General features: G+C 46.7%; 1 protein-coding gene across 1 annotated transcript in view; it reads left to right on the top strand.

The window, feature by feature from the left end:
- ACOXL (acyl-CoA oxidase like) overlaps positions 1-26,099 on the top strand; it is a 312,000-nt gene that overhangs the window by 257,723 nt on the left and 28,178 nt on the right. Inside the window, exon 17 of the mRNA XM_058667609.1 lies at positions 5,384-5,454. Within this exon, the coding sequence (XP_058523592.1) occupies positions 5,384-5,454 (71 nt within the window). The remainder of the gene's footprint in view (positions 1-5,383; positions 5,455-26,099) is intronic.

Consider the following 26,099-nt stretch of genomic DNA (forward strand, 5'->3'; position numbering starts at 1 on the left):
CTTCAACACAAACCCTGAGGCCTCTGCCACCCCTGGGGAGAGGGAGAAGAGAGGAAAAGGCAGAGGCTGACTCCAGAAGTTGGGGGGTGGGCTGTGAAGGACCCAAGTTCCCTACTGTCCTGGACCCAGAGGCGAAGCAACATCGCGTATCCGTTGGGACTCTCACCTTTAACCACCACAGCAATCTCTGTCTACACAGTGTTCCCTGTCTGCTAAAGTCAGGCTGAATGCAGGGTTCCTGTCGCTTCTCCCATCTCCCCTATAACTTCACAAAGTCCCTTGAGGGGAGCAGAGGCATTCTGTTCTGCCCGGGATCCCACATGACAGTAAACCGCAAGCTCTGAGTCGGCCCGGCGGCTGGCTCACCTCCAGCCTTGGTTCAGACTGATTTGGGCGGCATCAGAGTCCTCCTTGGCCTCCAAGTGCTTTCTGTCCTACAGTTGAGTAGTGGAGAATGGCAAGTCTAGTCATCTTGAACTTGTGGAGGCTTTCTTTGTGTACCTGCTTAAGACATATTTTCCTGTATTAAACTTGACATCCCTGCTGATAACTAGTCTCCCTGGGTTTACTTTTGAGTAATGTTTCCTGTGGGTTTTTTTTTTTCTGTCTCTTTTCTCTATCTATGGAGATTACATTTTAAAAAAAAGCAGCAAATGACCATGTGGAAGCACTTCGGCTGTATATATTAGTGTCCCTTATCTTCAGTTTTGTTTTCTGAGGTTTCCGTTATCCTGGGGCCAACTGATAAACAACTCATAATTTTAATCATGAGTTTTAAAGCATGTTACTGTTAGAGGTATTCTACTTTCTTTATTATCATTGCTACTTGTTTTTACTGTGTCTAATTGGCAGGCTGAGCATTACCAAAGGTGTGAGTACGAGATATAAGTAGGGCTTGGCACTCCCTGAGTTTTCAGGTCTCAGGCTCTCTTCCCATGAATGAAACAGGCCCATTCTGATAGTGAGCAGAGCTAGGAAGGACTCAGTATATCAGGCCCTGTGCAATACGTTATGAACAAAGTCAGTCTGACCCACCCACCCACCCAGGTAATGAGGAAGGAATGACTGCCTTCCCCTTGGGGGGAAACTGAGACAGAGAGAATCACCCAGCAGGAAGCACGGGAAGGAATTTTCAGAGGCCCACAGACAGCTGCTCCAATCTGACCACAGGAGAGGGCCCATTGTGCTTCTGGACCTGATCCTGGTGGCCAGCGGTGCTAAAAAGGCAAGAAGAAGAAATCCTCCCATCCTGTCAAGCATGGTTTCCATTGTTTGCAACATTGGACCCTGCAGGATGGAGCACAGAGCTCTGGCCCCAGTGGCAACTGGCCTTGCCTCTTCTGATACCCAAGGAGTCACCTCACTGGGAGAGATGAGCACCACACGAATGACGGAGGGGAACGTAGAGTCGGACGACAACATCAGCTCGTCCTGGGTGACTTCCCATCCTGAGTGTCCATTAGCAAGAGGGTTGGGAATACGACCCTTGTTCACCCAGACTCCACCTAGAAGCAAAAAGGACTCTTGTCTTAGCCTAACCACCCAGGTATAATTTTATGTTTTTCCTTTTTTTTTTTTAAAGAAATCATTCTATAGCATGTCCTGTAACATTCAACATATTTGGAATAAACATGCATTTAACTAAAGATCTTAAAGGACAGCATGTTCTAATCTCACAAAACATTTACCAAATAACCTTTGAGTCCCCATGAACCACCCACACAAAAACCAAAATGAGCTACAGAGGAAAACATAGAAAAAGCAACCGTCTGCTGACAGCAGATTTTCTTTCAGCTCTTCGGGCTTTGTGACTATAAATAATCTGTATGTTTCAAACGTGTCCGTTTTCTTTAAAGGTGCCTTCTGCCATGTTCTCACTTCAGCGTGTCTTAGAAGCAAGACTGGAAGGCGTAAATCATGGGCACTATTAAGTTTTGGGGGGACAGCTCTTTAAGATCCATGCTTTGGGGGTCACAAACATGTCCAAATGAAGCATTAAGATGATGTATTCGTTCTTGAGAGCATCTGTTTTGTCTTTCGTGAGTTTGATGAATCACCAGAGATAAAACCATCATCTTTAACTTATCCTAGATCCCAAATGGCCAGGAGGTAAAATAGCACCGTGTCTCCTCTTCATGAATTTACCTCTCCCTTGCTTGTGACTCAGGGGTTTTATTTGCTGAGAAAACACAGTGCTTTCCTCACTTGAAGATGATGGCTTTTACACAGAAATGCGAGAGGCATTTGTCCACAGAACCATTTAGCAAGGTTTGGTGTCTGCTTAGAGGGGCATATAGTGTTAGGAAAGATAACCACAAGGCTAATAAATGTGCCTGGAAAAGCAGTGGAAGGGCTCCTGCACCCACATGGAGATCCAGCTGGAGAAGCAGACACCTGGCTTTGATCTGGGCCAGCCCTGGTCTGACTGTGCCAGCCGCAGCTGCTGCAGCCATTTGGGGAGTGAACCAGTTGTAGGAAGATTCATGGAGACAGAGTCAAAAGATACATTAATGTTAGGGTAAATAACACTGTGATCCACGCAGAATTTTTCATAATATGCATTTCCATGAAGGTTTTTAAGCATCTTTGTATGCATCAATTTTGGAAAAAAAGTTTACATTCAAATTAACTTTGTAAATTCATTTCTCCATGAATTTCTGAAGCAGCCTTGTTAAGGGCTGAACCAAGGAAGTTCAGAATCTACTGGGAGAAATCATGCCCCAGGGAGCCCAGAGGTTTTGCTGGCATCTGTTCTGAGCTATCCTCACTCAAAGGCAGGGAGAGGGACTTGTGATGTGGCTTCTCCCTCCACATTGTCAGTGACAAAGGCATCCAGGGGATGTGGAGGACTGGAGCTGCCCAACGACGCCCAGCCTCTTCCTTCTTGGTGGGAACCAGAGAGGGGTGAGGTCAGAGGTATGCCCACAGTTGGTGTTAAAGCACTAAGTCACGTCGATGTCCAAGGTGGAGGGAAACAACACAGAAACAGGTGCATTCTGCTTCTGTTCAGCCCCTGTTCTCGGGGTTGGCTTTTGTTGTATAAAGAATGAGGACCAGCCTTGTGGCACAGTGATTTAGGCTGACACCTGCAACGTCAGCTTCTCTGAGGGCACTTGTGCAAGGGAGTCCTGGCTGCTCTACTTCCAACCCACATCCTTGCTAATGCACCTGGAAAAGCATCAGAGGCTGGCCCGATTGCTTGGATATCCACCTGTGAGACAAGGAGGAAGTTCCAGACTTCTGGCTTCAGCTAAGCCCAGGTCTGGTTATTGCAGTCATTTGGGGGATGAACTAGCAGATGGAAGATCATTCTGTCTTGCTCTCACTCTCTCTCCTTCTTTGTAACTCTGATTTTCAAATAATAAATAAATAAATAAATAAATGTAAAAGAAGAGAAAGAGCCAAATGGCATTAGCAATAGGTGTGGTGGACAGTGTCACAATGCTGGCCCCTGTAAATTTTCTGTTTACAAACTTTTTTGTTGGTATACTTTTTCTTTATTTAAAGATTTATTTATTTTTATTTGAAAGGCAGATTTACGAAGAGGAGAGAGACAGAGATCTTCCATCTGCTGGTTCACTCCCAAGATGGCTACAACAGCCACAGCCAGGAGCCAGGAGCTTGCTCCAAGTCTCCCACATGGGTGCAGGGTCCCAAGGATATGAATCATCCTGTGCTGCTTTCCCAGGCCATACGCAGGGAGCTGTTTCAGAAGTAGAGCAGCCAGGACACAAATGGGATGCCAGTACCTGTCCCACAATACCACTTTCTGCCTCCCCCACACACCCTTTTTTTCCCCTCCCACCATCCACCTCCTGCTGTAGATTATTCTCGAATTATCCTCACAGTAGCTAGAGTTCAGTATTTTGTCACACCATATTGGACCCATAGCAAAAGTCAGGAACACAGGTATAAGCTCCTTCTAGTCTGGGCTCGTCTCTCATTTCCTGAGTTTTTGTTAGTCCCCCTCATAAAAGAGACAGTTAATTTTTATTAAATGGGAGGTTGTGTGTGCTATGGGTTGAAGATGTTTTCCACAAAGTCCACCTGTTGCCAATGTGATGAGATGAAAAGATGGAGCCTGGAAGAGAAGAGGGTTGTTTCCTGGTGAACAGCATTGAGGTCTCTGTGAAGCTTCAGACAGCACTTGGCTCACCTGCCTTTCTGCCTTCAGCCATGTGAGGAAGAAATACCACAGCTCTCGCCAGACCACATGCTGGCATCTTGAACCGGGAGACCTTATGCTCTTTATAAATAACCAGTCTGGAGCATTCTGTGGTGACAACTTAAGTGGATTAAGAAAGTATGTGATTAATTAACATTAGCATTAGCCAGCTGAAGAGTGGACAGACAGGTCCGCTTGGGAGAACACACGAGTCTGGCAACTCTAATCCTGTTGTTAATGCTGGCTGCATTTGGACTGGACCAGGGCAACCACTTTGGAAAGAAGTATTGAGCTCACATAACAGATAGCAGCCACGGCTGCACTGAGTCATTTACCATCATGCAAATACCTAACACGTGGGGCTTGTAGGTAATAGTGAAACTCCAGAAATTACCCCAGCTATGCTGTCTCAGTGACAATTCGTTATTACTGATGCACATCTCTGGGGTCTGTGCAAGTTAGGATGAGCGTGGGATTAGGGTATTCAAGACGGTGAACTGATCCAAAAGCTTGAATTTCTTTCAAAAGGAGAGGATTGAAATCTGAGGGTAGAGGTATTGATGAGAGGGAAATAAAATTCATGGTAGTGTTCAGGGAAGGCAATCTGTGGTTTGGTGCTTATTTGTGTGAAAATAAAAACGGTCCTCAAATAGGTGGGCCTTTGATAAGAGTAGATTGAGACAAAGGGAGCGAAATGTATGTCAGTGGTGTAGATTAACATTCCCAGAGTGCCCATGGCCAATTTTAAGTGGATTGTTATAACGTGATTTTCATAAGCCTTTTCAGGTTTCCTTCCAATTGCTAGAGAAGATTAGATGGAGAAAGATGACTTGAGATGTGTATAAAATACATAGGTACATATAAATGGGAGGGAGTTTGAGCCGACACATAGAACAGCTAAAGTCATGGAAATCATGATGGAAGACTGACATAGAAAGTGTTGCCAAATCTACCAAGGCAAGTAGTACAAGTGAGGATAGTGCGTGGTTTTGTGGGGACAGGATGGTCCACACATGGTGGAACCCCAGTAGATTTCGTCTGTGGTAATGGCCTTGGGCTCTGACATAATCAGCCCAGCTGACCTACCCTGGGGCAGCGGGGTCAGGTGGGGTGGGAGGACAGAGAGGGAACCCTTCAATGTCACCCAGGAAGCTTGCAGCATGAGGGGTTTCTGTGTACATGGCCACAGCACCCTGGCTCTGCATTTCTCCCCCACAGTTACGCTGGAGCAGTTCTCCCTGGCGGTGATGCGCTGCCCTGGCACCGAGGACCGGGTTCTGCTAATGAAGGTAGGTGATCAGCTCAAGGGCCGATTTTCTTAAAGTCTGGTAGCATTTGGCTCGCCCCAAGGAGAGCTCCGTTTGTATCAGCGGCAGTAGATTTATCATCTCTGAATTTTGTGCTCCATGGGGATGAACTTGTCATCAGCAGGTAGGGAGGGTTGCTGGGTAATGAGCACAGCCATGTCCGTGGAGTGCAGAGAAGTGACAGGGAAGTGGTGTCAACCGCTAGCAAGGACTTAACTTCACTCTCCAGAGAGCTCCGTCGCTTCTACTTAAACTTACCTGACAGTCCTGAGTCCATGAGTAGATTTATGAGGCTAGGCCAAATTCCACGTCTCCTTCCTTGTTGTTAATTAAGACAAAGGAATCCACATCCTCACTTCTCTCACCATAGGGAGGGCGACAAAATTAGATTGTTCATCTTAACTGCTGGGATGGGCTTCTTATATCGCAGGGTCCTCGCCCTTGAATGGAAGACAAACTGACTTCCTTTTCAGCAACAGCTGTGTTCTGTCCATGAGTGGCAGGAGCAGAGATTGGCAACACTTGCATTTGGGTTCCATGTGTAGATGAGCCAGAAGTGTGGGGGATGTGGCAAGGAACCTCAAGAAATTCATTGGAACCTTATCTTTGAGAGCAGAAAGTGACTGGTGGCTCAGAACATAAAGGTGTAACACACGCACACATACACACCTGCTGTTCCATTGATGACTGACACTCCTGCTTTTACCTGTGAACCGTGCGAGTTGAGCCTGAGAAGTACGTGTTTCCATGATGTCATTTCAATTCTGCACCATCAGGAAACCGCGTGTACCAGGAATTGCATTTCTTTACCTAAACCCTGCTTTCTTTACCAGGTGTCCTCTGACTTTAGAAATGGGTGGAAAAAAAATAGGGTGTCACCGTAAGGGATTTTCGACTCATTTGCCTAAGGTGTGATATTTTTGGATTGTCTTTTTTTAAGCTTTCAGTGATGTTAATTGGATAATAATAATAATTTTTTAAGAAGTGTTGCTGATACTGAGGGCTGGGTTGCATGAGACCTGCTGCCTCAGATCTGGACGTGGGAGGCACCGACTTGACAACAACAGTTGAGCTTGTCTTCTGCAGTTTTCCACACCGAGCCTCCATTTGCTGTCCTGAGATCTGTTCCTCCAGGACAGCTCCTCCCAAGTTCAGGCTGACACTGGTAACCTTGAAGCAGCTCTCAGGCTCCTGGTACTTGCCTCTTCACCCTCACCCTCTCTGTTCAACGACCTGGGCTCCTTCGTCCACACTGTCTAGCATGCTCTCCCACCATCTACTCCTTCTTACTTCTCTCTCCTTCTTCTTCTCTGCCACTCCCCCGATTTCAGGAGGTGAAACTCCTGCACCCCTCCCAGCTCCATTTGAGGGTTACGGGGGCATCTCAAAGGGAGCCAAGCCTAGAGGCCGGCTCAGGAGACCCCGAGCCCAGGCCAGCTCTACCTGGAGGTTACAGGGGCATCTCAGAGGAAGCCGAGCCTAGAGGCCGGCTCAGGAGACCACAAGCCCAGGCCAGCTTCTAGGCGTCCTTGTGGTTACATGCTTGGGACACCACAGTCCTTTCTGAGTTTGTTTTTAAAAAATTTTTTTTCACAACTAGAGTGGGTGGATGGAAAGACATGTTCCCCAAAGGTTCCTTTTCACAATCTCACCTGCTCGTTGACTCCCAGCCTGTCCCCGGCTGGCTTCTCAGGTGCATCTGGTTAGAAACGAGCAGTCTGAGGCTAGGAGAGGAAGAGCGAGAGGGCTTGGGATGTCCTAGTATATGGATGATCTTCCACGGCACCCAGAGTCATGTGTCTCCTCTGCAGACTGTGTGAGACAGCCACCGAGGCCTGTGTCTGTGGGTGTTTTCTCCATTTCTGTAGATATTTGAGTAGGCATCATCAAAAAAAGTTTCACTGAGCAAAAACATGTGCTCAGTACACAGACACTGAAACTGTTATGATTTTTTTTCAAAAGATTGAGGTTTTTTTTTTTCGTGTCACGTACAGGAGGGTACCTTGTGGGTGTGACAACAGGGAGCAGGATTTTGATAGATGTTATGTGAGGGAATATACGGAGGTTGACAACACAGCATTTTGATAACTGTTGTCTGGCCGCTGATTGAGTTGGCTCTAAATCACTTTAAATATTTAACTCGACCTCATGAGCACTTATTGGAGACAAAAAGCGCCAATTGGAGCCAAATGTGGTATTTTTAAAAATTAAATTGTGTATGCCTGTTACTCTGTCCTGCATTGTTAAAGGTAATGGGACCTGAGGGCTAATGCTTCATGGTCATCCGTGAGAATGCTGCATACACACATCAGTGAGAAGACGTGGAACGCGGATGTTCAACCAAGAGATGGCTAAGCCAAGGTCAGGCACACCCAGAGAAGCAAACATGGCAAATCAGGAGGAACAGCCATGAGCACCACTACCCAGCCTGGCCGCAGATCACACAGCAGGGAGCAAAGAGCTCTCCACTGCCCTGGGCTGGAAGTCTTCCTGGAGCATCTACTCAAATGACTGAATTGCCTGGTGAATCCAGTGCTCTGCCCTCTGCCATTTCAAGAGCACGCTGAGGCCATGAGGCTGAGATGCAGCCTTGAGCCATGCTCTCGTGCCTGGCTTGGGGACCCTCTCCCGCAGCCTGTTCATCATACCCTGTGGCTGAAGGTGCTGCAACATGGGCTCTTGTTGGCTTCTCGGTGACTCAATTTCCCCATCTGCCAGGCCTTTCCTTCTGTGACCTCTCAGCCTATATCTTCTCCTGGTAACAGAGAAGGCTAATTAGATGAACTTAAAGACCCTTCCAATGTCCACACCTACAAGTGTGTGTAATAAGACATCACTGATAACATGTTTTTTGTTTTGTTTTGTTTTTAAAATTGATTTGAGGGCTTTTTGGAAAGCAGAATGAGAGAGAGAGAGACAGAACACTTCCATTTGCTGGCTCACTCCCCAAATGCTTACAATAGCTGGGGTTGAACCAGGCTGATGCTAGGAGCTGAGAAATCTGAGTTTCCCACATGGGTAGCAGGAATTCATCTACCTGAGCCATTACCTACTGCTTTCTAGGCAGCACATTAGCAGGATGTTGGAAGTGGAAGCAGAGCTGGGACTTGAACCCAGGCACTCCTATACAGGATGCAGGTGTCTCCAGCATTGTCTCTTAACCACAGTACCAAATGTCCTGTCCCTCAACCTGCGGTTCTAAACATGCCTCGGGGTGAATGCACTGGGCCTATCCCAGCTGTGTCCCCATTGCGAGCCCCGAGTGCTGCTGCTGCATGTTCTCTCTGGGCTTGTGCTCAGCCCGAACTCCCTCTCTGTTCTACAATAGGGGATGATCAGAGTTTATCTTTTTATTCGGAGTGAAAGGGACACCATTAAAATTCAGCTCAGATGACAAGCGTAAGACCTGACTGTCCCTTGCAAAGCAGAGCGTTTGGACAGCGTGCTTTTGAATCCAAACCAAAACCTTCTCTCCACCTAACAGCTCTATCTTGCCTGACGGGCTTCTCTCAGGGCTTGGTCCACCTGCTCCTCCCCGCACTCCTGGTAGAACAACTCCTCTGGAAAACTACACTGTCTTTTCAGGATGCAAGATGGCACTCTGAATCTGGCGCACCCTTTTCTCAACTCATTTCATTTCCTGCAAATCTGACAGCAGCTGCCTCCAACACAGATGGAAAACAGTGACCCCAGCCAGGGGTCCTTCATGGGATTAAGGTCTCCTGGAGCCATCATTGGCAGGGCTTCCCTGACCCCTTGGATAAGCTGGCAAAGTGGCTAGGGTACTCAGGGGAAGGAGGCCTTTCCTGGTTCCCCTAGGCCAAGAGATCAAAGCTACAGTGTGAGTGCTTTGGCTGATGGGTCATTGCTGGAACAAGGCAGTAGAACTAGAGTTCACTTGAAGCAAACTTCTGTGATGTGAAGCTAATGCTAGAAACACTTCCCCCGCCCTCCCCACCCCAAGCCATGCTGAAGCCCCCAAAGCAGATGTGGTCACGGCCACCTGATCTAACGCCTCTGGCTCGAGGTCATGGTAGGCATTTCTGTAGGTGGCGTTGAACGACAGATTCCATTTACTGTAGGAAACAGAACCAAAAGATCCATAGGTCAACCATGAGCAGGCATATCTTAGACCTCTCCCAGGGCAGCCATGTACTTGCAGCAGCCATGGTCCTGCCTGCCTGCTAAAGAGGCCCAGGTAAGCAGGGCAACCCTTTGGCCCAAGGAGGCATCCTGGGTAGGTTTCATAACTGCTGTCTACCTGGGCCTGCAGGGTCTTAGTTGCCAGATGCTGAGTTCAGGGCCTTACAGAATGATTCCCCAAGACGAGGCCCCACTGACAACAGAGGACATGCACTGTATGCTACAAGCTTCCAGAAGCTTCCAGAGCATTCTGTACCACCTGCAAGCACTCACACTGTCCCACCAAGGGCACACCGGAACTCACTTAGGGCAGTTGTGGAAGGAGGATGCCAGGCTTGCCTCCCACGCAGCCCCTTGCCACCTGGGCTGGCCATGTGTGCACCTGGCTCTGTCACACCATGTTCTAAGAAATCAGACGCACCGGAGTCCGTCCTGACATTCAGAATCTCCAAGCAGGTGCATGATGCACCATTGGGGTCCTCCAAGTTGAGCAGACACAATTTCCCAAAAGCAGACCTGCGCTCTCAACCTGCAGTAATCCCAAGGGGATGAAGGAGTTTTGCAGGAGGACCAAGGAGTTTACCTTGGCATGGGCAGGGCCAAGCCTGCAGGAGAAAAGGCGTTTTCCACATGACTGCTCTGCTGCGTCTCCCCCCACCCCCAGCAAGCTGGGTGTCTAGTGTTTTTTCAATTACCATTGTCGCGAAAATTCTTTCTGCCCTGCTTATTCCAATGTTCTCCCCCAGCCCACTCCTCCCCTCTGATGGGCCAGAGGATCGGGTCTGGGGCCCCCTTGGTGCGTTAGAGAAGGCCTTGGCGCTCCCCATGGCAACAGCGTGAAAGCGGGGACTGTCCCTGCTGCATAGGCGGCAGATAGGGCCTGTCAAGTGGCGAGGCGGGGTTTTTCCCTCTCTCCTACATTCTAACTGCTCTTTCTTCCTTTTCGCGGAGTGTGTAGGTGGCAGCTGGTTTAAGCCCCAGAAGTGGCAGCCAAGGGGTAAACTTCAAGCAGATCTCATCACACACATACACAGCACACGCACACACACGCAGGACAGATGGTCACATCCTGGGTTCTGCCCATGGCCTTCTTCCTGCCATGCCTTTGAGTGTCATAGATACCCTGAATGGCCATGGCTTCCGTGGCCCTCCTCAGCTTGAGACAACCCCTTCTCCTGCTGGAGGCTGCCCGTGGTGGGCCCCACATCCTGTGTGTGCCTCCAGACATACCCAGAGCCATCATTCAGTCACCAGGGCCAGTCATGGGATGGCCTCCCCCGCTACACAGGGAGGGTTTGAGTGCATTTGCAAACCAATGCAGGGGTGAGTGGTCATTGGTCCCTGTTCCGGGTTCTGTTAGACCCACCCTTTATCCACCATCCTCGCCTCATCTTTTACTGTGCACTTTGCATGTGACAGTTATGCAGGAAGAAGCTTGTGCTGGCAGTGTTCCTAAAATAGTTGTTCAACAAGTGTCGGCCAAGGACTGCATTGCACCAGGAACTGTTTCGCTCATACCTGGCTCGCTTGAATGTCTTAGTGTTTTGCTGCTGTATTAAGAGAAAAGGGCTGGCTGCTGGTGGCACAGCACTCAAGTCTCAGACCTAGACTCTTTCAGCAACAACTGGCTTTTTCTCCTTCCTGCACCCCTGTGCCACTGGGGCTCTGGGACACTCTCCTGTCTTCCTTGTGTCAAAGAAGCAAGCCTGTATCGAGGTTTTTCAGGGCTCCGCTCAGCACCCCTCCCCGAAACTCTTAGTGGCAACCATCCCTCCCAGTGAAACTTGAATTTTAGAAAAGAATCCTCAGTGCATGGGACTTTTTCTTTTATTGTTTTATACACATGTATTTATTTGGAAGGCGGCGTGACAGAGAGGAGAAGGAGGGATACATCTGCTGACTCACTCCCCGAGAAGGCTGCAACAGCCTGAGGCTGGGCGATGCTGAAGCTAGGAGCCCAAAACCTCTTCCTGCGTGTGGATCCAAAGCAGACAGGAGGGCCCAGCATGATAGCCTTGCGGCTAAAGTCCTGCTTGCGCACACCAGGATTCCACATGGGTGCCAGTTCTAATCCTGGCTGCTCCACTTCCCATCCAGCTCCCTACTTGTGGCCTGGGAAAGCAGTCAAGAAAGGCCCAAAGCCTTGGGACCCTGCACCCACATGGGAGACCTGGAAGAAGCTCCTGGCTCCTGGCTTTGGATCGGTGGCTCAGGTCCAGCTGTTGTGGCCACTTGAGGAGTGAATCAACAGACGGAAAATCTGCTCTGTCTCTCCTCCTCTCTGGATAACTGATTTTCCAATAAAAATAAAATAAATTTTTGAAAAAAAAAATAACAGACGGGAACCAGCACTCTGATATGTGATGCTGGCATCTTGAGCAACCACTTAACCCATTGAACCAGCATGTTGGCTCCAGGACTAATTTCTTCACTCAAAGGAATGATGATTGAATAGTAGAATGTGAAGCTCCAGGATAAACTGACAGTTAACATGTTAGACCCTCTGCTAGGCACCTGACCCTTGCCTTCAGATAACTTCCTGATGTATCATGAGCCAAGACCTGTCAACCTCCAATAAGCATGTACCCTGGAGTGAACCAAGTGCTGAAAGAGAGGAAAGGTGGGTTTAGGGAGGACTCCCCAGGGGAGGTAGCATTTGAGCTGAGCCTCCATGCCTCTGTAGAAATCACATCTGAGTGACTATGTGGTTCCACTGTGCTGACCAGTGGTGTTGATGTGACAAGTTGTGTGCGGAGTTTTCCGTTTATACAGCATTTCAGGTGCACTGATGCATGCTCGAGCGTGGGTTGCTGAAACGGGGGGCCCAGGCAGCTGCCACTCCAGGGAGGTACATCCAGAAACTTCTGTTCTTTCTTTTTTTCTTTCTTTTGGTAGCAAAAATCTTTGATTTCTGAGTAACACTTGTACGTTCTCACAGGGTGCGATGTAATACTTCAATACGCGTCCTCCAGGTAAAGCCATCAGCCAGGCGGCCCACCTTTGCTCCTTCTTCCCTGTGTTTAGAGCAGTCAGCCCTTCTTCAGCTCTGCGGCCAGCTGAGAGTGGGTCACTGAACGATGCTCACTCCTTGTGTTGGGGACCCGCAGAGCTTCCTGCTGCTGCCGACCTGAGCTTTCGCGCCTCCAGCTCTCCAGCCTGCAGGCTCACTGTTCTAAGATCAACTTTTTTTTTAACTTCCTCAGGTAAAGGACGTACATATTTGTCTTTTTGTGTCTTGCCTGTTCCATATACTCTGGCTCCTTCCCTTTTGCAACAAATGTCTAAATTCCTTTCTTGTGTACGCTAAATAGCTCGTTGTGTGCATGTACCACATTTCCTTTATCCGTTCATCAGTTGATGGACATGTAGCTTGTTTCCAGACCTTGACTGCTGTGTGCGGTATTGCAGTGTACGTGGGAGTGCAGGTGACTGCTGTGTGCAGTACTGCAGTGTACGTGGGAGTGCAGGTGTCTCTTTCATAGTCTGATTCCATTTCCTTTGGATGTGTGCCTAGATGCAGGGGACAGAAGCTTCCATTCCTATTGTGCACTGACCTAAAGCCAACTTTCAAAACTGTGCTTACTGATTTATTTATTTACTGCCTCACTCCCCAGATGTCCACAGTGACCAGGGCTGATCAGTCTAAGGTCAGGAGTTGGAAATTCAATCCAGGTCTCCCATGTGGGTGGCAGAGACTCAGTGACTTGAGCCACCAACCTGCTGCCTCCCAGTTCGCACCTTTGCAGAGCCAGCATTCCAACTCACACACTCAAATAGGAGATGCAGGCATCCCAAATGGCATCCTAACCACTGTGCCAAAGCTCCGTCCCCTATCTTTAAAATACAGTGTTTGATACTACATCCTTTCCTGAAAACCTTTCTGGTCTTCCAGTGGCTAAGGACAATCATGTGTCTCTGAGAAGGAACACAGCAGAAACCACCATCAGCTAATAGTTACTCCGGAATTGTTGTGAGAACTTAAATTCCAGTCTAGGGATTAAGGAGGAAAATCACCCGATGGGAGATTCCAAGGAGGAAGGCAAGGACATTTCCTGTCTTACAGTAGGAGGATCTGCTCTGCTCTCTAGAGAATTAGCACTTTGTCTGTTCCACATTGTTCCCATCAGGAGAAATGGGCCCATGCTGTTCCAGTCCACATGCCGGCAGGAGCCAGCACTGCCTGTGGCCACTAACCCAATAGGAGACTGTGGGGCCATGCCGACTGGCAGCAGTGAGGGCATAACACCTGCTCTGCCCCTGGATACTTAGTTGTCTAGCATTGAAGTAAACATGAGGTGGAGATTGGCAGGTGGAAATTCCAGGAACAGGAAAGGCAGTAGTGAGCCACCCCAGGCATGCAGGGCACAGCCCCTTGAGTGTTCACCTGTGGAACTTTCAGACAGATGTCTCTGCTGGACTCGGTCCCATTTCCTCCATGTGCTGCTCCGCAAGGCAGATTTCACTGCAGTTGCTTTAGAAGACAGGTCAGCAGGGAAGGCCACCACTTGCCCCAAAAGAAGACCAGGATTTGGTGCAAATCGTAGGTGGGAAACCAAAAATCAGATTTGGCCCTTGCAGGTTAAATTTAATGCAGGAGAGAGCAGGGCCTTGTAGTTAAGATATCCAGATGCTGAGGTGCCCACAGTATGGAGGTATTCCATCTGGAGCTTCCAGGAGGTGGGCCCAGGCCACCAGCCTAAGTAACCAAGTAGCTGGAGGAGTAAGATTCCCTGGCTTACACTGAAGGGGGAGTTAGCACTAGGCTGGCATGAGAAGTCACACACAGGGTGAATTGATGAAGGCAGCAAGCCTTGCACCCCCATGGGGGCAGCACCTGTACTCAGAGCCAGCCCCAGCTCCAGCATGGTTAAATCCTCAGACTGTTTGCACTTGAATAGTCCCTGTAATCTTCCTCTCACACGTGCAAGGTTGTATCTGCTCTCTTTTTGGTTAATTTTATAATATTCAAGTATTTATGAGAAGACACATCCAAGGGAACACAGAACACCAAGGACATCAACTTTGAAAAGGGACTAAAGAAAGGACCTTTCTTAGATATGCACCTTCCTTCTCCCAGAACCTCCTTAAGTTCCCAGTACATGGGAGGTAAGGGGAGGGGATGGAGAGGAGAAAGAAGAGAAGAAGGAAGTGTGAGCTGGGTTAGATGCGGGGAAGACTATCAGCAAGAAGGCACTGGTGAATTCACCCCAGCTTCTCTTCAGGATCTCCTGATACAATGGTTTTCTCCTTCCAGGCAACCACTGTGCCCAATATGGGACACAGATGCCTGATAGTGTCAAGCTGTTGCCCTGAACACCAGGCCCTTATATTTAGGTGTCTGAGGAACATAAACCAAGATCATTTGGAACATAAGGCAAAACTAAAAAAAATTGAAAAACAATGTAAAAGGAAATGAAAATGTATTCAGCAGAATGAAAATTAAACCCCAACAAATTAAAACCATCTAGCAAACTAACAAAGACAAGTTACCAATATCAGGAATGAGACAGATGGTATCAGTGGAGACTCTGAAAGCCTCATAATGATAGTTGTAATATGATGGTAAGTTCTACACACACAACTTTCACAACTTAGATTGAAGAGGCCAATTCCTCAAAAATACAACGTGCTCAACATGAAATAGATTATTTACAGGGCCAGTGCTGTAGGGTAGTGGGTTAAGCCACTAGTGCAACATTGGCCACCCACATGGGTGCTGGTTGGATTCTCAGCTGCCCCATTTCTCATCCAGCTCTCTATATATAGCCATGGAAAGAAACAGAGGAGGACCCATTAGCTTGGAATCCTGCAGCTGTGTGGGAGACCTGTAAGAAGCTCCTGGCTTGCCCAGAATAGGCCAAGGAAAGTTTCCCACTGGCATACATTTGGCATGGGTCAGGGGCAGAACAGCCTGAATCAGTTCACATCATCCACTGACAAATCCGAACACCAGAACAGAGTGTGGGTTGAGTTGGGTTTGGTCACGACAAAACCAGTACACATTATGGAATGCCAGGGCGTGGTTGCCTGTACTGGATTTGACTGCAGCACCCAACCAGCACGCGTGAGAACCAGGAAGGGAGGGGGCAGAGCCGGCAGGGGGATTAAGGGAGAGTTCCCTTGCTGGACAGCTACTCCCACTGGAGAGCGTGGGCTGGGATGGGGGCAGACCAGTCTAAGCAAGGATACAGCACCTGTGTGCCTCATGTGGACCGATCAGGGAAAAGCCAGGCTGGGCTGATTGTTCTTACTGGTGCAAGCATAAATTAGAGTGGGTGAGGGTTGTTTGGGCTTAGCCACAGCATCAGCTGGCAGAAGCTGGCACTGGGGGCTAATTCTGTCAAGTCAAACCACAGAACCACCCAAAGAGTGCATAAACCAGGATTGAGAGAGACCTGGGAGGGAAATAGTGGGCTCTTCCCTCTTGGGTTACTACTCCCGCCGGAGGGCACGAAAACTAGGACAGGGGCTGGGGTGGCTAGACAGAGAGGCACTCAACAACATCCATGAGGGCTGGATAGTTGAGCTGGTTAGATGGAACTAAGCTTCAATACCGATTCACATGCGCAAGAGCCAAATGGGATGGGGGATAGACTGGACTAGTCTGCTACACATACTGGCAAACCAGGGTAGGGGGCGGGCCTGGTGGGGCTTATTGTGGGTCACTCTGACTAGGCTGCAGCTCCCACTGGTTTATGTGAGGGATGAGTATGTGCTGGGCAGAACCAGGCTGGACTGCAACACCCATTGGTTCCAGTGGAAGTCGGGACTGAAAACAGAACCAACCCAGCAATTGCAACCACCAGTTGATCGTGGTGATGGACTGTGCCGGGCCCTGTGCTTGCTAGAACATACAAGAATCTGATTTGGGAATACCTCAAAGTTTCTTTTGGGGATCTCCCCAATCGAAACACCAGACTCAGAACCCTAGCCAAGAAAAGACAGAAGACGGAACAAGTCAATCAACCACCTCAGCTCTATGTTGGCAGTGAAATACTGGGCAAATGAAGACTCTATGATGGACTATGTCAATCAGTGGATTCTTCAACGATCTCATTGTGCTTGGAGTGGCGAGACTGGCAGCGATTCATAACTGGTGAACTATCAAAACCACTTGAGCAAGGATCTCAGAGCATGCCCCACATCCGGGACTTGGGGTGGGTGGGAGACTGGGTGGGGCTTCTCCCTCAATATCCCTCTTTTCCTCAGATACATGAAGGAAACAATAGGGAAATAATAGTCTTATCCACTTCCCTATAGCCCTTGAACCTTTTTTTTTTTTTACCATAATTAACTATGTAAAGATTGTAAAAAATATAATAATAATAAAAAAGAAGCTCCTGGCTTGTTTGTGTAGTCTGGCCCAGCCCCAGTTGCTGTGGCCGTTTGGGAAGTGACCATCAATGGATCTCTTTGTCTCCTCTCTTTCTCTCTAGCTCTGCCTTCCACATAAATAAAAAGAAATCTTTTTTAAAAAATCTCTTATTTGAATTAAGTCCCCTAACAAAAATTAAACTCATAGTTGAAAAATTCCAGAGAAAAACATCTCCAGGTCCTAGTGCTTTCATAGGCTAATTTTACTAGGTAATTAGAAAAACATTTGGGACTAATGTTGTGGTTATTAAGGGGTTATTAAGAGGGTTATTAAGAAGCCGCTGGTGATACCAGGCATCCCATATGGTACCACTGGCTGCAACATTTTCAGTCTAACTCCTAGTTAATGTTCCTGGGAAAGCAGCAGAGGGTGCCCCTAGTCTTTGGACCCTATACCCACATGGGAGATCTGAATGAAGCTCCTGACTCCTGTCTTTGATTTGGCCTATTCCTAGTTGTTGTGACCATTTGGGGGAATGGAGTAGTGGGTGGAAGATCTCTTTCTCTCTCCCCATCTCTCTGTAACTCCGTTTCAAATAAATAAATAAAAATAAATCTTTTTTTAAAAAAATCATGAACAAAAATTCTGCCCACTCTGTTTTGGGATGTAGAAGAGAACAGAACACCTACCAAGGAGACAGAGACAGTGAAAAACTGCAGGCCATTACCTCTTATGAATTAATAAACACAAACATGCCCAACAAAATAGTAATGCTAGAATTCCACAATATGTTAACAGAATTATACCTTATGACCAACTCTGATTTACTCTGAAGATTAAAGACTGGTTTAATATGCAAAAATCTGACTGTCCATATTAAAAAAACAAAACATTCTTATTATCATATCACTGGTTGCAGAAAAAGCATTTGTCAAAATCAGCACTCACTCATAGGAACAACTCTCAGATGTGAACTGAGTCGAGCTTCTCAACCTGGTCAAAAACATTTGCAACATCCTCCTAACTGGGATTATACTTCATGGTGAAGGACTGAATGTTTTCCCCTAATGTCAGGAACAAGACAAGGCTGTTTGGTTTTATAACCATTACTCAATTTAGTACTGAAAGTTCTAACCTGTGCAATAAGGCAAGAAATGGAAATACATGACATCTCTGTTTAGATCAGAAAGGAGGAAAGGAAAAACAGCAGCAGTTCTATTTACAGAGGACAAGATGGCTCATGTGAAAAAGCTCCAGAAGTCTGAAAGAAAAAAAAATGGAAAAGAGAAGCTGGCATCCTGGTCCAGGTTAAGCCACAGCTTGTGGCACTGGCATCTCAGAGGGCTGATGGAAGTCCCTGGGCGCTGCTTCTAGCCCAGCATCCTGCTGATGTGCCTGGGAAAGCAGCAGAGGGACTCAGCACTTAGCCCCCTGCCACTCCAGGGGGAGATCTGGGTTAAGTCCCTGGATCCTCACCTTCCTCTGGCCCAGATCTGGCTTGTTGCCATTTGAGGAATGAATTAACAAATTAAAGAACACTCTGTATGTCTCTCTTTGTGTCTTCCTCTTTCTTTATCCCCCTGCCTTTCAAATAAATAAATGTTTTTTAGAAGGAGGGAGAGAGAAAAATTGCAAGATAAGCATTAGAAAACATATACATAAACATTCATATGTCCATATGCTAGTCACAAATATATAGACATCAAAATAAAAAGAAATCAAATAGAATGTTTCAAAGAGTATACTTAGACATAAATCTAACAAAACACGTAAGGAATTTGTATGCTAAAACTGCAAAATGCTTTAGGAACCAAATTAATGGAAATCTAAATAAATGAAAGACATCTCACATGCATTAACTGGAAGATTGAGGACAGTAAATATTATTTCTACTCATGTTGAGATAAAAGTTCAACATAGTCCCTATCAAGATTTCAGCTAGATTTTCTAAAATATATTTACCGACAGAGAGAGGGGAACATCTAGAGAGACAAAACTTCCCTAAAAAAAGGCAAAGAATGATCAGTCAAGTCCTAATATGTGATAAAATTGGGACTGTAGCAAGATTAAAGTGAAGGGAATAAAATCCATTCAGCGAGAAAAGACGTGACACTATCAATGTCAAATGGGGAAATCTTCAAAGCTTCATAAAAAACGTGATGAGAAAATTGTGCATGTATGTCAAACTTTTGAACCAAGATAAATATGGTTTTTAGATGGTTTCTAAGCACGTGTATGAAGTGCCTTCAGGTCATGAGGATGTAGGCTCCTGCATTTTGCTGATGAAGTGAATGAGCGGCAGTGCTGCGGAGGCACCAGGTGAAATCCCAGCTGTTCGTTCAGTACTGGACCAGCCACCAAAAGGCTCTGCAGGATAGCTGTGCAGAGTGGGCGGGTGCACATCTGCTTGACACAGCTTCCAGAAGCTTTTGTAACCGACACGGCGCATGTTCTGATCTAGCGTGCACATCATGCTCAATCCCACCCCGTCAGAAGAGTTCCGGCGACCTTCTCTACATCAACACCCTAAGTAACAGTGAGAATGAAGAATGTATACTGCCTCTTTAGACTCATACCATAACAGAGAAGAAAGTCAAATTGAACATTGTTAAAAAAAATCATTATAATGGAATAAGACACAAGAAAGAAAATCACATCTGTGGATAAGAAAGGATAAGTTAAGTATTCAATTGAAGATGTGACTTGTGAGTACTATGAAAGCAAAAAAATAGGAAACGTGATACAAATAAAGAATTCAAAATAAGTTTAGAGAACAATGGTCACACCCCTCCTGAGCTGGAAAACCCCAGAATTCAAAAAGTAAAATATATTTCGAAATATAATAAATCTTAACAGGTAAAATAGATTGAATTTTTAAAGATTTGTTGTATGGGGCCAGCATGGTAGTATAACAGGCTTATCCTCCACTTGCTAGCACTAGTATTGTCATAGTGATGCCAGTTCTAGTCCCAGCTGCTCCACTTCCAATCCAACTCTCTGCTTATGGTCTAGGAAAGCAGTGGAGGATGGCCCAAGTCCTTGAGCCCTTGTACCCCCGTGGGAGACCTGGAAGAGGTTCCTGGCTCCCGGCTTCAGATGGTCTCAGTTCTGGCCATTGCAACCATTTGAGGAATGAGCCAGTGGATGGAAGATCGATCGCTCTCTTTCTGCATCTCTGTATGTTTCTGCCTTTCAAATAAAATATAAATACATTTTTAAAAACTTACTAATTTAGAAGTGAGACATGGAAATAATTCAGAACCTAGGAAGTCAAAATGGCAGAAGGAATAAGCACAGGTACCAAGAGAGGTAAAAACAACCCAACAGAATGTGCCTCATCACCGTTTACAACTGAGATTTGACTTCTGGATCCAAGGAGTGTGCTAGAAAAATGTGAGTTGCTACGAGAAATTTAAAAAAAAATCTGTAACATTGGAATAAGACCTCAGAGACAAGCACCTTCAGCAAATCCCAGGGAGTCCGTGTTGTATGCAGGAGTCCTGGGAAGTCCAGAGGAAAGGCCTTAATGAAATATTAGGGGGAAGACCCTGTTTTCTGCAAGCACTCTGGGATTTGGGGGTGCAAGGACAATAAGGAAGCCTTCCATTTCCAAGAGCCCAGTGGCCAGAGACACACAGGAGCAGACTGTGGCTCTCATCTTCACAGGGGGAGGTCCTGGAGGACCTGGAGGGAGATAATGCAGGGTCCAGGTCACATTGAGAGCAGCAAAATTTAGCTGAATCATCTTGGATGCACAAGCATATAACAAACCAGGATCTGAAACAAAGCATTCAGATCGGCTCTTGGGAAAATCAAGATGAACTCTGCATTCAGAGTGAGGAGTGTTGCATTCAGGACAAACCAGAGCTAAGATCATGGTACCGTCTGACATCCTGCTGCAGTGGATGGGGAGGAGGCTATCCAGGTGACTACTGGCCATATCCAGCATATTCTAATCTCTCTCCAAGCAGCCTTACCCAAGAACCAAGGCAGATGCTCACTGAGAGCTTCCTTCCAGCTGTACTTTCTGCAGTCTCCTTTGGACTTCCTCACAGGAATGTAGGATCCTCCATATCCCCATAAGGTGTGCAGGTGTTTGCTCAGCTTGCTTTACTCTTCCCTGCCTAGCTGCTGTTGCTGATGGGGGGGAAATAGTAATAGTAAGTGGATGCACGCACACACACACACATCAGTAAAGCACTCTTGCTTGAGGGGCAGAGAGATCAAGTGCATTTGTATCAACTACGAGCGCATTTCCATTGTCCCATCACTGATGCCCTCGCCATGGTGTACAGTTAGTTCTAAATGTCATCACAAAATCCTACAGACTGGGGCCTGAAGCAGAAGAAATCTTTTTTTTTTTTTTTTTTTTTTTTACCCTCACATTCTGGAGGCTGAGCACCTGAGCTCAAGGCACCAGCAGTTTTGATTCTCCTGTGGCCTGAATCTTTGGTTGCCAATGGCCAGCTCCCACTGTGTCCTCGCCTGTGTACATGCATCCCTTAGTATGTCCACTTCTCTTCAGAAAGACACCTGTCCTATTCACTTAGGGCCCCACCAGAACAGCCTCATTTGAATGTAATCACTTATGCAATGACTACTTTGGCTCTGAATACTCCCGTGTCACATCCAGAGGTTCAGCATGTGAGCATGAACAGGAAAACACAATTCATCCTGAAGTATATAGCTTTTAACCTTCTAATTGAGGAGCACAAGTTCAAAGCCACATCCACATGGGGAGGGTGGGGGTAGTAAATGGAGTTGGATGGCAGACGTTTGCTAGATTAGGTAAGACGCCACTTGAGACACCTGTGCGCTCCAGCTTCCTGCTAATATGTATCCTGAAAGGCAGCAGCTGATGGCTGATGTTGCTGCGCCCCTGCTAGCTTTGTGGGAGACCTGCACTGCGTTCCCAGCCCTGGTTTTAGTCTGGCCCAGGCTCAGCTGTTGTGAGCGTTTGGAGAGTAAACAAACACATGGGAGATTCTGTGTGTGTGTGTGTGTGTGTGTGTCTATCTGCCACTCAAACCAATTTGATGAAATGGAGTTGTATTCCATCAACATCTGGGTTATGAAAAAAAATCCTGGGGGATAGAGCCCGGCCAACCGAATGCTTTTCCACAGGTTGGCTCACTTCTGTGCAAACAGGAGGCCTGTGGCTCCGAGCTGGTCTACACAGTGGGTGGGCAGAAGCGCCAGGGACAAGTCTTGCTTCTCTATTTGCAATTCTGTGGTTTCTGAAGTCTGTACACCTCCCGGAGGCCACTTGCACGGCCACACCTCATGGTGGAGGTGGGTGTGCTGGAGCAGACCAGCCACAGGAGTCTGCAGCTGCCCTTGTCCCAGTAGGAAGAACACTACTTTGCTATCCACTGACCTCAGAGGCCAGAAGCAGCAAGGCCTGAGTCTCCTCTCTGTCCAAGCCTTTGCATAAATCAATGAGGAAAAGCCTTGAGTTATTGTCTCCAGGGTTCTCTCTGTCCCTCTCCCACTTTATGCTTTCTGATTCTCAACTACCAGAATAATCCGGCCACCACTACCTATCATGTTGTCACACTGCTAAAGGAGAAAGGCTTTTCAGCCTGGAGAGACAGCGAGCAGGTTGGATGTTTTAAGTTGAAAAACATCTCTAGGCAACTTGGAAGATAAAGAAACTTTAACCTTGAACAACCTCCTCCGGAGATCAAAGAATGAGACACTCAAATGGATGCCTGCTCCCTACCGCTAGTTAAATATAAATAAGCTGTTCTCACCTGAGCTCTCACCTGCAGGCTGAAGACCTGGAGGAGAGGGTTGGAGATGGGCATTGATTCAGTTCGGCTCAAGTTTTGGGCACTCGGCTCCTGTAAGACATGCCCTGGGAAATTGAAAAGCCAATACTTTTTGCTAATGCAGGCAAAAAAAAAAAAAAAAAAAAAAAAACCTCCTGAAAGTAGGAGAGAGTGCCCCTGCCCATCAATTTTATGAGGCAATAACGTGTTCCCAAGTGGCTAACGTCTGCCGCAGAAGGCAAAGCACTTCATCACCGTGAGAGAACTGGGCTGTTGCTGGGGAGAACGGCTCCCGGCCTCATGCTGGCCTCGCTGTGCATCGCTGTGCATTAATAAGCTTTGTTCATCTTCTCTGACACTGGAGGGCCAACTCTGATCTTTTGCTTCATCTTCTGGCTTATTATGCGGCACGGACTGTGGGCAATGTGCCACCTGCTCGTAGGAAATCCCAAGCGAGTCGCCTTCTCTCTGGGGCTGGTCCCAGTGGGCTGAGGCTCCTGAGAGCTAAGGTTTTCTGACTCTTCTCTTCCACACATGCACCCAGCGTCCTGAAGCTGGGCTGGACACAGTGGGGAAGCCAAAGATGCATGAGTACATAGCATGTACCTTCCAGATCCTGTTGTGGTCAGGAAGAAAGCCACATGGCCAACAGCAGGACATGTAACACAGAGACACTCCCATAGCTGTGGGAGCTCAGAGGAAAGGCACAATTCTCAATGGGCAACCTCAGTATGCTTTGGCCATAACAAAGAAGGGGGAGCCTAAAGTAGGAAGGCAACAAGCAAGCTCTGTGTCTATCATAAATAAACGCCTGTCTATTTATCACATGGTAAAATCATTTAGTGTAGAGGTGGATAATTCTAGGACTTTTGACATACGCATACATTCATGTCATTACCCTCACAACCAAGAAATGCAAGTGTCTATCACGACCATCCCTTCTGGTGTAGCTTTATCATTGTTCTCGCCTTCTAATGGCTCCTCATGCTCTATTCTCCATCTCTATAGCTTTGTGTTTTTTTGGCATGTTGATTTATACAACATGGGGTCGCAAGATGTGTAAACTATTCCTATGGGCTTCCCTCACTCGGCACAATGTCTTTGAGATTGAGCCAACCCCATGCAAGCATCAATGTTTACTCCTCTTTTGGGATGAGTAATATTCCATCACAAGAGTGCTCCGTGGTTTGTTTATTCGTTCACCTGTTGAAGGACCCTTGAGCTGTGTCTAGTTTTTTTCATGGTTGTGAGCAGAGCTATTGTAAATACTTCTTTTTTTTATAATTTTTTTAAAGATTTATTCATTTTATTACAGCCAGATATACACAGAAGAGGAGAGACAGAGAGGAAGATCTTCCGTCCGATGATTCACTCCCCAAGTGAGCCACAACGGGCCGAAGCGCGCCGATCCGAAGCCGGGAACCTGGAACCTCTTCCGGGTCTCCCACGTGGGTGCAGTGTCCCAATGCATTGGGCCGTCCTCGACTGCTTTCCCAGGCCACAAGCAGGGAGCTGCCGGGACCAGAACCGGCGCCCGTATGGGATCCCGGGGCTTTCAAGGCAAGGACTTTAGCCGCTAGGCCGCGCCGCCGGGCCCTATTGTAAATATTTCTTATGGCTTGCAGTGAGAATGAAAGTTTTCTTTTCTCTAGGACAGTGCTTCTCAATGTTAGTACTACCAACCCTGACATTTTGGGTTGGATACTTGTTCGGAAGGAGGAGCTGCTAGGGGCATTTTGAGACACTTAGCAGTGCCCTGGGCCTGTACCCGCTAGATGCCAGTAGAACTCCCCTTAATTGTGACAAAACCAGTGTATTGCCAGATGTTGTCAAATGAAAAATTCATTCATGGCTGAGAACCACTGTGCTTGGGCAAATGCCCGAAGGAAGTTCCTGCACCTGGCAGCAAGTGTATCACTTTATAAGAAACAGGTCCAGTGCTCAGCATCCTCACCAGTACCTAATAATGCTGCTTTATTTTGGCCATTGCAGCAGGTAAACAGGGGCATCTCCCTGGGGAATTCACTTGCATTTTTCCAGTAGATGATGGTAACGCTTTGTGCTAATTTACACATTGGACTTAGTGAATTTTTGGTAAAATCATTTGCACCTTTTAATTGAGTGATTTGTTTCCCTACTGATGAAAATTTCAGAGTTCCTTATAAATGATAAACACAAATTCTTTCTTTGATACACAATTTACAAATACCTTCTTCCAGTCTGCAGAGTAGGGTTTCTTTTCTTTATTCTTTTAACAGCAGCTTTGCAGAGCCAAACTTTTTCATTTTGATGAAATTCAACTGGTCAGTTTTTCTGTTTTGTGCGTTATGCATCTGGTGTCATATCTGACAACTTTTGGGTTAACCTATGAATGTTTTCCACTTTTTTCCCTAGAAGCTTGTGTTACACAGGTATATTGATAATTTACTAATGTCAATGTGTTTATAAGGTGTGAGGCTCAGGTTACGTTTTATCTTTTGACTGCTGATGCACAGTTATTTCAGTACTATTTGTTGCCAAGACTGTGTTTTTCCATTGAGTTACTTCTTAAAGTAATTTAGACACATTTACCTGGTTATATTTCTGGGACCTCTACTGTGTTCCACTGATCTATGTATCTGTACTCTGATCATGTTATCTGTTTTGTAATATCTATTTATTTGAAAGGCAAAATGCAGAGAGAAAGAGGGAGAGAAAGAGAGAGAGAGAGAAATGAAGAAATTCTTACATCCACTGCTTCACTAAAAAAGTGGCGATGATGGCCAGGACTGGGTCACCCCAAAGCCAGGAACCTGGACTGCGTTCAGATCTCCCTCGGAGGTGACAGGGTCCAAGCGCTTGAGTTTTCTGAGACACACCGGGAGGGAGCTAGCTCTCAAATGGAACAGGTGGGACTCAAACCAGCACTCCTAAGGGGTGTTAGTGTCACATGCAATAACTTAACTTGCTGTACCAAAACAACAGCTCTGCTTATGCTAGCTTGATTACTTTGGTTTTATGGTAAATCTTTAATAAGATGATCTCTCTTGCTTGATTCTCCTTCTGCAAATGTTTGTGACCCTTTGTTTCTTTTGCTTGTTGCTACGCACAAACATTGTGTTGTGATTGGAACTATGTTAAATCTGTGAATGAGTCTGCTAGATGTACCCCACTGACTCTTGTACTTTTCTTCTTCCCTAAATTTTAGCTTCCAGCATAAAGATAATAAACCTGGGTTTGTAGATTTATGTTCAAGAATTTCATTTTGAGAGAAGTTATCAAGAAAGATACATTGCTTTAAATTATTAACTGTCTGGCAATATAATTGAAACTGCCTGCATTGACATTGATTCCTTATGAAGGTCGGTGTTGTTTCTAGAGGATTTTTTTTTTTTTTTGGCTCTTGTGCACAGTCATTT

Source organism: Ochotona princeps, chromosome 8, assembly GCF_030435755.1.
Source record: "Ochotona princeps isolate mOchPri1 chromosome 8, mOchPri1.hap1, whole genome shotgun sequence".
Lineage (NCBI taxonomy): Eukaryota > Metazoa > Chordata > Mammalia > Lagomorpha > Ochotonidae > Ochotona > Ochotona princeps.